This window comes from Scyliorhinus canicula, chromosome 6 (assembly GCF_902713615.1).
Source record: "Scyliorhinus canicula chromosome 6, sScyCan1.1, whole genome shotgun sequence".
NCBI lineage: Eukaryota > Metazoa > Chordata > Chondrichthyes > Carcharhiniformes > Scyliorhinidae > Scyliorhinus > Scyliorhinus canicula.
In genome coordinates, this window is record NC_052151.1 from 199,441,860 (window position 1) to 199,453,378 (window position 11,519).

Sequence of the window (11,519 nt, forward strand, 5' to 3'; positions counted from 1 at the left end):
GAGATCCCTCTGCTCATCCACACTACCAAGAATTTTACCATTAGCCAAATATTCCGCATTCCTGTTATTCTTTCCAAAGTGAATCACCTCACACTTCTCCACATTAAACTCCATTTGCCACCTCTCAGCCCAGCTCTGCAGCTTATCTATGTCCCTCTATAACCTGCAACATCCTTCCGCACTGTCTACAACTCCACCGACTTTAGTGTCGTCTGCAAATTTACTCACCCATCCTTCTGCGCCCTCCTCTAGGTCATTTATAAAAATGACAAACAGCAACGGCCCCAGAACAGATCCTTGTGGTACGCCACTCGTAACTGAACTCCATTCTGAATATTTCCCATCAACTACCACTCTCTGTCTTCTTTCAACTAGCCAATTTCTGATCCACATCTCTAAATCACCCTCAATCCCCAGCCTCCGTATTTTCTGCAATAGCCGGCTGTGGGGAACCTTATCAAACGCTTTACTGAAATCTATATACACCACATCAACTGCTCTACCCTCGTCTACCTGTGCAGTCACCTTCTCAAAGAACTCGATAAGGTTTGTGAGGCATGACCTACCCTTCACAAAACCATGCTGACTATCCCTAATCATATTATTCCTATCTAGATGATTATAAATCGTATCTTTTATAATCCTCTCCAAGACTTTACCCACCACAGATGTTAGGCTCACCGGCCTATAGTTACCGGGGTTATCTCTACTCCCCATCTTGAACAAAGGGACCACATTTGCTATCCTCCAGTCCTCTGGCACTATTCCTGTAGCCAATGATGACCTAAAAATCAAAGCCAAAGGCTCAGCAATCTCTTCCCTGGCTTCCCAGAGAATCCTAGGGTAAATCCCATCAGGCCCCGGGGACTTATCTATTTTCACCTTGTCCAGAATTGCCAACACTTCTTCCCTACGCACCTCAATGCCATCTAATCTAATAGCCTGGGTCACAGCATTCTCCTCCACAATATTATCTTTTTCCTGAGTGAATACTGACGAAAAGTATTCATTTAGTATCTCGCTTATCTCCTCAGCCTCCACACACAACTTCCTCACCACTGTCCTTGACTGGCCCTACTCTTACCCTAGTCATTCTTTTATTCCTGACATACCTATAGAAAGCTTTTGGGTTTTCCTTGATCCTACCTGCCAAAGACTTCTCATGTCCCCTCCTTGCTCGTCTTAGCTCTCTCTTTAGATCCTTCCTCGCTTCCTTGTAACTATCAAGCGCCCCAACTGAAACTTCACGCCTCATCTTCACATAGGCCTCCTTCTTCCTCTTAACAAGAGATTCCACTTCTTTGGTAAACCACGGTTCCCTCGCTCGACCCCTTCCTCCCTGCCTGACTGGTACGTACTTATCAAGAACATGCAATAGCTGTTCCTTGAACAAGCTCCACATATCCAGTGTGCCCAACCCTTGCAGCCTACTTCTCCAACCTACACATCCTAAGTCATGTCTAATGGCATCATAATTGCCCTTCCCCCAGCTATAACTCTTGCCCTGCGGGGTATACTTATCCCTTTCCATCACTAACGTAAAGGTCACCGAATTGTGGTCACTGTTTCCAAAGTGCTCACCTACCTCCAGATCTAAACCCTGGCCTGGTTCATTACCCAAAACCAAATCCAATGTGGCCTCGCCTCTTGTTGGCCTGTCAACATATTGTGTCAGGAAACCCTCCTGCACACATTGTACAAAGAACGACCCATCTAATGTACTCGAACTATATCTTTTCCAGTCAATATTTGGAAAGTTAAAGTCTCCCATAACAACTACCCTGTTACTTTCGCTCTTTTCCAGAATCATCTTCGCCATCCTTTCCTCTACATCCCTAGAACTATTAGGTGGCCTATAGAAAACTCCCAACAGGGTGACCTCTCCTTTCCTGTTTCTAACCTCAGCCCATGCTACCTCGGAAGAAGAGTCCCCATCCAGCATCCTTTCCGCCACCGTAATACTGTCCTTGACTAGCAGCGCCACACCTCCCCCTCTTTTGCCCCCTTTTCAGAGCTTACTAAAACACCTAAACCCCGGAACCTGCAACAACCATTCCTGTCCCTGCTCTATCCATGTCTCTGAAATGGCCACAACATCGAAGTCCCAGGTACCAACCCATGCTGCTAGTTCCCATACCTTATTTCGTATACTCCTGGCATTGAAGTAGACACACTTCAAACCACCTACCTGAACACTGGCACCCTCCTGCGAAGTCAAATCTGTGCTCCTGACCTCTATACTCTCAATCTCCCGTACCCCAAAACTACAATCCAGGTTCCCATGCCCCTGCTGAATTAGTTTAAACCCCCCCAAAGAGCACTAACAAATCTCCCCCCCCCAGGATATTGGTGCCCCTCAGGTTCAGATGTAGACCATCCTGTCTATAGAGGTTCCACCTTCCCCAGAAAGAGCCCCAGTTATCCAGAAATCTGAATCCCTCCCGCCTGCACCATCCCTGTAGCCACGTGTTTAATTGTTCTCTCTACCTATTCCTCATCTCACTATCACGTGGCACGGGCAACAACCCAGAGATAACAACTCGGTTTGTTCTCGCTCTGAGCTTCCATCCTAGCTCCCTAAAGGCCTGCCTGACATCCTTGTCCCCTTTCCTACCTATGTCGTTAGTGCCAATGTGGACTACGACTTGGGGCTGCTCCCCCTCCCCCTTAAGGACCCGGAAAACACGATCCGAGACATCACGTACCCTTGCACCTGGGAGGCAACATACTAAACGTGAGTCTCTCTCGCTTCCACAAAATCTCCTGTCTGTGCCCCTGACTATTGAGTCCCCAATTACTAATGTTCTACTCCTTTCCCCCCGTCCCTTCTGAGCAACAGGGACAGACTCCGTGCCAGAGGCCCGTACCCCATGGCTTACCCCTGGTAAGTCCCCCCCCCCCACAAGTATCCAAAACAGTATACTTGGTACTCAGGGGAACGACCGCAGGGGGTCCCTGCGCTGACTGCTTCTTCCCAGTCCCTCTTACAGTTAGAATAGAATAGAACAGTACAGCACAGAACTGTCACTTGACAACAGCCCCTCCACAAACCACCTTCAAATTAGGCTGACTGCACTGCACGTATGCAAATTTCCCCAGAACATCTGATCAGTAGCTCTGCTCTGCTGCCCTCTGCTGGATGCTTGCCTTCACTCAAACACCTTGGGTCTCCTTCGCAGGTTCACCTTCAAATTAGGCTGACCGCACTGCACATATGCAAATTTCCACAGAACAGCTGATCAGTAGCTCTGGTCTGCTGCCCTCTGCTGGATCGAATGTAAATACGTTCATTCGATTACATGTAAATACGTTCATATTTTTTGTATATAGTTAGGTTCCTAGTCATGTAAATACGCTCACATACTTTGTACATAGTCAGGCACATTAACATACTCACTATTTATTGACCTATACACATTTTTAAAAAGATGTCATAATATATACACAAATATATGATGGTGCACAGACAGACAGTGATTGACACACTGGGGGCGAAATTCTCCGACCCCCAGTGGCCGAGAATCGCTCGGGACCGGCGAAAATCCCGCCCCCGCTGTGGCTGGAATTCCCCGCCACCCGGTAATTGGCTGGGGCGGGAATCACGCCGCGCCGATCAGCGAGTCCCCTGCGGCGATTCTCCGGCCAGCGATTCTCCGGCCAGCGATGGGCCGAAGTCCCGCCACTGAGAGGCCTCTCCCGCCGCCGTGGTGTCAACCACCTCTGGTGGCGGCGGGATCGGTGGCACGAGCGGACCCCGGGGTCCTGGGGGGGGGGGCGCGGGGCGATCGGACCCCGGGGGGTGCCCCCACGGTGGGCAGGCCCGCGATCGGGGCCCACCGATCGGCGGGCGGGCCAGTGCCGGGGGGGCACTCTTTTTCTTTCGCCGCCGCCACGGCCTCCACCGTGGCGGAAGAGGAAGAGGACCCCCCTACCGCGCATGAGCCGGTGGTGACGTCAGCAGCAGCTGACGCACCGGCGCATGTGCGAATCGGCAAAGGCCTTTCGGCCAGCCCCGATGCCGGCGGGCGGGCGTCAAAGGCCGTTGGCGCCGGTTTTGGTGCCAGTCGGTGTGGAGCCAACCACTCCGCTACGCCTCAGTGGGGTGTGCAGCAAGATGGCTGCCTTGCAGGCTGCGGCAATAGCAGTCCGTATCTGGACACTCCGGGCCCATGGGGGGGGTTATCCCAGCCCCTGGTCACCCCCCCCCCCCCCCCCCCCCTCCCATCGCCCCCTCCCCAGCCCTATCACTGACCCCCCACCTCCTCAGCCAGCCCGGCCAGTGTCACGACTGGCAGACCACGCTCGCGCCTCTTCATGTTCTACCTCCCCTCTCTCCCTCAGCAGCCACGGCGCCTGTCTCCCGACGTTTAAAAGCGCGAGTGAACCTCACCATCGTGAGTTTGCCTGGCGGAGGCAGAGAATGGCGGGGACCTCAGCGAATACACGGCCAGGCCTGCTATTCAGCTGCAAATGGCGTTTGCTGTAGGGGCGGAGTGGAACTCATTGACGCCGCTGTTGAGGTGGAGCCGCTGTTGAGGCACCGGAGAATTGCAATTGGCGAATTGCAAAACCAGCACCGGCCAGGTGGAGATGGCGTACGGCACGCTGCATTCATCAGTCCCTCAACCTCCATCGTTCCAGTGAGAACTAACCGAGTTTATTCAACTTCTCCTCATAGCTAATGCCCTCCATGTCAGGCAACATCCTGGTAAATCTCTTCTGCACCCTCTCTAAAGCCTCCACATCCTTCTGGGTAGTGTGGCGACCAGAATTGAACACTATGCTCCAAGTGTGGCCTAACTAAGGTTACATACAGCTGCAACATGACTTGCCAATTCTTATACTCAATGCCCCGGCCAATGAAAGCAAGCATGCCTTATGCCTTCTTGACTACCTTCTCCACCTGTGTTGCCCCTTTCAGTGACCTGTGGACCTGTACACCCTCAGAGATCCCTCTGTCTTCAGTGCTCATTCAGACAGGTGGGGACTATTCCATTACACTCCTGACTTGTGCCTTGTAGACGTGGACAGGCTCTGAGGAGTCAGGAGGTGAGTTACTCACTGCAGAATTCCCAGCCTTTGAGTTCCTGCCGCTGCTCCTCCCCATCCTGTCCCACCCATCCCTGTTCTTTAATATCACGAGAAAGGCCCTTTACTTACATCGAGGAGGAACTCCACAATCGTGTCTGCAGCCATCTCTCCATCATATTCAATCACATCGTCTTCTTCAAAAACATAAATGCTGCCTTCCTCCGACAAACCTGGTACAGGAATGGGGCAAGGAATGACTGTGACTTCAATGGAAGGGCCTTCTAATATCCCAGTCCCACTTCGCTCTGTCAGTCTGGCTGGGCGAGGGAGAGACCACGCTACTCTTCTCCTCCCCTCTCCTCCCCTCTTCTCCCTCACCCTTCCCCTCTCTGATACTTTCAGTACCCTCTCCTCCAGCCTGCCCTCCCCTGGTGGTCCTCCCCTCCTCTCTCCCCATCACCTCCCCTCCCATCCGCTCTGCACTCCTCTCCCATCCGCTCTGCACTCCTCTCCCTCACCCTTCCCCTCTCCTCCTCTTCTAACCCCCTCCCTCTCCCCCTCACCTTCTTCCCATCCTCTCCCCTCCCTCTCCCCCACCCCCTCTCCCTCACCCTTCCCCTCTCCTCCCCTTCTAGCTCATCCTCCCCTAACCCCCTCCCTCTCCTCCTCACCTTCTTCCCCTCCTCTCCCCTCCCTCTCCCCCACTCCCTCTCCTCTCGTGGTCTCACTTCCTCTCCCTCTCACTCTTTCCCTCCATCCCTCCCTCTCCCCTCCCTCTCTGCTCCCACCCTCTCCCTCCCTCCCTCCCTTTCCTCCCTCCTTCTCCCTCTCCCTCACTTTCCTCCCTCCTTCTCCTACTTCCTCCTTCTCTCCCTCTCTCTCCTCCCTCCTTCTCCCTCTCCCTCTCTCTCCTCCCTCCTTCTTCACAACCTCCTTCTCCTTCTTCCTCTCTCTCTCCAATCTCTCCCTCTCCCACGCTCTCCCTCCCTCCTTCGCCTCTCTCTCGCTCTCCGCCCTCTTCCTCTCCTCCTCCGACCGTTTCCATCGATGAAGAGAAAGACAGAGTGTTGACTCACCCAGTTTCTTTGCCACAGCTTCATCTTCCTCAGCATCAACAAGCCCAAAGCCAACGTTCTCATCCTCTAGGACCTGGGCGGCTAACTGGTGGGAGAAGCGCGATGGCAGGAGGGGGAGGGGGAAGAAAAACAAATGTTTTTTATCAACTGCAGATCTCCAAATCCCGCCAACTTTCACCAAATGGAGAGAACATGAACACAACGTGGACCCAACCCAGAACAAACACGGACATGACATGGACCAAAATGGACGTTCACCCAACATGGAACCAACACAGACACAACAGAAACTCAACATAGGTACAACACGGACACAATGGAGGCATGACATGGAAACAATACAAACACATGGACACATTTTGGAATCACGGGATCATAGAATTTACAGTGCACAAGGAGGCCATTGGGCCCATCGGGTCTGCACTGGCCTTAGAAAGAGCACCCTACTTAAGCCCACACCTCCACCCTATCCCTGTAACCCAGTAACCCCACCTAACCTTTGGACACAAAGGGACAATTGATCTTGGCCAATCCACCTACCCGCACATCTTTGGACTGTGGGAGGAAACCGGAGCACCCGTAGGAAACCCAAGCAGACCACAGAGAGAAGGTGCAGACTCCGCACAAATAATCAGCCGAGGCCGTAATTGAACCTGGGTCTCTGCCGTTGCGAGGCAGCAGTGCTAACTACTGTGCCGCCATTTTTACCACAATCGACAATGGTTTAATGGTCATCATCAGACTTCTAATTCCAAATTTTAGACTGAATTCAAATTTTACAATCTCGTGGTGATGGGATTTGAACCCGGATCCCTGGAGCACTGCCCCGGGTCTCTGGATTATTAGATAATACCACTGCATCACCATTTCCATTTCATACTTACAGAGAAAGGGAGGGTTGTTGGGGCTGGAGGAGGTTACAGAGATAGGGAGGGTTGTTGGGGCTGGAGGAGGTTACAGAGGATAGGGAGGGTTGTTGGGGCTGGAGGAGGTTACAGAGATAGGGAGGGTTGTAGGGGCTGGAGGAGGTTACAGAGATAGGGAGGGTGTAGGGGCTGGAGGAGGTTACAGAGATGGGGGGGTTGTACGGGCTGGAGGAGGTTACAGAGATAGGGAGGGTTGTAGGGTCTGGAGGAGTTACAGAGATAGGGTGGGTTGTAGGGGCTGGAGGAGTTACAGAGATAGGGAGGGTTGTTGGGGCTGGAGGAGGTTACAGAGGTAGGGAGGGTTGTTGGGGCTGGAGGAGGTTACAGAGGTAGGGAGGATTGTAGGGGCTGGAGGAGGTTACAGAGATAGGGAGGGTTGTTGGGGCTGGAGGAGGTTACAGAGGTAGGGAGGGTTGTTGGGGCTGGAGGAGGTTACAGAGATAGGGAGGGTTGTAGGGGCTGGTGGAGGTTACAGAGATAGGAAGAGTTCTAGGGGCTGGAGGAGGTTACAGAGATATGGAGAGTTGTCGGAGTTGGAGGAGTTTACAGAGATAGGGAGGTTTGTAGGGTTTGGAGGAGGTTACAGAGATAGGGAGGGTTGTACTGTTTGGAGGAGGCTACAGAGATGCGGAGGGTTGTAGGGACTGGAGGAGGTTACGGAGATAGGGAGAGTTGTAGGGGCTGGAGGAGGTTACAGAGATAAGGAGGGTTGTAGGGGCTGTAGGAGGTTACAGAGATAGGGAGCGTTGCAGGGGCTGGAGGAGGTTACAGAGATAGGGAGGGTTGTAGGGGCCGGAGGAGTTTACAGAGATTGGGAGGGTTGAAGGGGCTGGAGGGCGTTACAGAGATAGGGAGGGTTGTAGGGGCTGGAGGAGGTTACAGAGAGGGAGAGTTGTAGGGGCTGGAGGAGTTACAGAGATAGGGAGGGTTGTAGGAGCTGGAGGAGGTTACAGAGATAGGGAGGGTTGTTGGGGCTGGAGGAGGTTACAGAAATAGGGAGGGTTGTCGGGGCTGGAGGAGGTTACAGAGATAGGGAGGGTTGTAGGGGCTGGAGGGGGCTACAGAGATAGGGAGGTTGTAGGGTTGGAGGAGGTTACAGAGATAGGGAGGGTTGTAGGGGCTGGAGGAGGTTACAGAGATAGGGAGGGTTGTAGGGAGCTGGAGGAGGTTACAGAGATAGGGAGGGTTGTAGGGGCTGGAGGAGGTTACAGAGATAGGGAGGGTTGTAGGGACTGGAGGAGGCTTACAGAGATAGGGAGGGTTGTAGGGCTGGAGGAGGTTACAGAGATAGGGAGGGTGTAGGGGCTGGAGGAGGTTACAGAGATAGGGAGGGTTGTAGGGGTGGAGGAGGTTACAGAGATAGGGAGGGTTGTAGGGGCTGGAGGAGGTTACAGAGATAGGGAGGGTTGTAGGGGCTGGAGGAGGTTACAGAGATAGGGAGGGTTGTAGGGGCTGGAGGAGGTTACAGAGATAGGGAGGGTTGTAGGGATTGGAGGAGGTTACAGAGATAGGGAGGGTTGTAGGGGCTGGAGGAGGTTACAAAGATAGGGAGGGTTGTCGGGGCTGGAGGAGGTTACAGAGATAGGAGGGTTGTAGGGGATGGAGGAGGTTACAGAGATAGGGAGGGTTGTAGGGTTGGAGGAGGTTACAGAGATAGGGAGGGTTGTAGGGGCTGGAGGAGGTTACAGAGATAGGGAGGGTTGTAGGGACTGGAGGGTTAGAGAGATAGGGAGGGTTGTAGGGGCTGGAGGAGGTTACAGAGATAGGGAGGGTTGTAGGGGCTGGGGGAGGTTACAGAGATAGGGAGGGTTGTAGGGGCTGGAGGAGGTTACAGAGATGGGAGGAGTTGTAGGGGCTGGAGGAGGTTACAGAGATAGGGAGGGTTGTAGGGGCTGGAGGAGGTTACAGAGATAGGGAGGGTTGTTAGGGGCTGGAGGAGGTTACAGAGATAGGGAGGGTTGTCGGGGCTGGAGGAGGTTACAGAGATAGGGAGGGTTGTAGGGGCTGGAGGAGGCTACAGAGATAGGGAGGTTTGTAGGGGTTTGGAGGAGGTTACAGAGATAGGGAGGGTTGTAGGGGCTGGAGGAGGTTACAGAGATAGGGAGGGTTGTAGGGGACTGGAGGAGGTTACAGAGATAGGGAGGGTTGTAGGGGACTGGAGGAGGTTACAGAGATAGGGAGGGTTGTATGAACAGGAGGAAGCTTCAAAGATAGGGAGGGTTGTAGGGACTGGAGCAGGTTACAAAGATATGGAGGGTTGTAGGGGCTGGAGGAGGTTACAGAGATAGGGAAGGTTGTAGGGGTTGGAGGAGGTTACAGAGATAGGGAGGGTTGTAGGGGTTGCAGGAGTTTACAGAGATATGGAGGGTTGTAGGGGCTGGAGGAGGTTACAGAGATAGGGAGGGTTGTAGGGGCTGGAGGAGGTTACAGAGATAGAGAGGGTTGTAGGATTTGGAGGAGGTTACAGAGATAGGGAGGGTTGTAGGGGCTGGAGGAGGTTACAAAGATAGGGAGGTTTGTCGGGGCTGGAGGAGGTTACAGAGATAAGGAGGGTTGTAGGGGATGGAGGAGGTTACAGAGATAGGGAGGGTTGTAGGGTTTGGAGGAGGTTACAGAGATAGGGAGGGTTGTAGGGGCTGGAGGAGGTTACAGAGGTAGGGAGGGTTGTAGGGGCTGGAGGAGGTTACAGAGATAGGGAGGGTTGTCGGGGCTGGAGGAGGTTACAGAGATAGGGAGGGTTGTAGGGGCTGGAGGAGGTTACAGAGATAGGGAGGGTTGTAGGGGCTGGAGGAGGTTACAGAGATTAGGGAGGGTTGTCGGGGCTGGAGGAGGTTACAGAGATAGGGAGGGTTGTAGGGGCTGGAGGAGGTTACAGAGATAGGGAGGGTTGTAGGGGCTGGAGGAGGTTACAGAGATAGGGAGGGTTGTAGGGGCTGGAGGAGGTTACAGAGATAGGGAGGGTTGTAGGGGCTGGAGGAGGTTACAGAGATAGGGAGGGTTGTAGGGGCTGGAGGAGGTTACAGAGATAGGGAGGGTTGTAGGGGTTGGAGGAGGTTACAGAGATAGGGAGGGTTGTAGGGGCTGGAGGAGGTTACAGAGATAGGGAGGGTTGTAGGGACTGGAGGAGGTTACAGAGATAGGGAGGGTTGTAGGGGCTGGAGGAGGTTACAGAGATAGGGAGGGTTGTCGGGGCTGGAGGATGTTACAGAGATGGGGAGGGTTGTACGGGCTCGAGGAGGTTACAGAGATAGGGAGGGTTGTCGGGGCTGGAGGAGGTTACAGAGATAGGGAGGGTTGTAGGGGCTGGAGGAGGTTACAGAGATAGGGAGGGTTGTAGGGTTTGGAGGAGGTTACAGAGATAGGGAGGGTTGTAGGGTTTGGAGGAGGTTACAGAGATAGGGAGGGTTGTAGGGGCTGGAGGAGGTTACAGAGATAGGGAGGGGTGTCGGGGCTGGAGGAGGTTATAGAGATAGGGAGGGTTGTAGGGGATGGAGGAGGTTACAGAGATAGGGAGGGTTGTAGGGTTTGGAGGAGGTTACAGAGATAGGGAGGGTTGTAGGGGCTGGAGGAGGTTACAGAGATAGGGAGGGTTGTAGGGACTGGAGGAGGTTACAGAGATAGGGAGGGTTGTCGGGGCTGGAGGAGGTTACAGAGGTAGGGAGGGTGTATGGAATGGAGGAGGTTACAGAGATAGGGAGGGTTGTACTGTTTGGAGGGGGTTACAGAGTTAGGGAGGGTTGTCGGGGCTGGAGGAGGTTACAGAGATAGGGAGGATTGTAGGGGACGGAGGAGGTTACAGAGATAGGGAAGGTTGTACTGTTTGGAGGAGTTTACAGTGATATGGAGGGTTGTAGGGGCTGGAGGAGGTTACAGAGATAGGGAGGGTTGTAGGGGCTGGAGGAGGTTACAGACATAGGGAGGGTTGTAAGGGATGGAGGAGGTTACAGAGATAGGGAGGGTTGTACAGTTTGGAGGCGTTTACAGAGATATGGAGGGTTGTAGGGGCTGGAGAAAGTTATAGAGATAGGGAGCGTTGTAGGGGCTAGAGGAGGTTACAGAGATAGGGAGGGTTGTAGGGGACGGAGGAGGTTACAGAGATAGGGAGGGTTGTCGGGGCTGGAGGAGGTTACATAGATAGGGAGGGTTGTCGGGGCTGGAGGAGGTTAGAGAGATAGGGAGGTTTGTAGGGGATGGAGGAGGTTACAGAGATAGGGAGGTTTGTTTACGGGTTTTTGGCGGAGGTTACAAGAGTTAGGGCGGGTGTTAGATTGCTAGGGGCTGGAGGAGGTTACCGAGATAGGGAGGGTTGTAGGGACGGAGGAAGGCTTACAGAGATAGGATGGTCTGTCGGGACTGTAGGCAGGTTACAGAGATATGGAGGTTGTATGGACTGGAGGAGATGGTACAAGAGATTGGGAAGGGTTTGTACTGGGTTTGGAGGGATTTTACAGTAGTTAGGGAGGGTGTCGGGGCTGGAGGATGTTTA

At 53.5% G+C, this 11,519-nt stretch overlaps 1 protein-coding gene across 1 annotated transcript in view; it reads right to left on the minus strand.

The window, feature by feature from the left end:
• The window catches only part of LOC119967975 (calsequestrin-1-like), a 122,904-nt gene that overhangs the window by 83,630 nt on the left and 27,755 nt on the right, over positions 1-11,519 (minus strand). The window contains exons 2-3 of the mRNA XM_038801077.1: positions 6,108-6,278; positions 5,161-5,261 (exon numbers count right to left, since the gene is read on the minus strand). Coding sequence (XP_038657005.1) covers positions 5,161-5,261; positions 6,108-6,278 — 272 coding nt within the window. The remainder of the gene's footprint in view (positions 1-5,160; positions 5,262-6,107; positions 6,279-11,519) is intronic.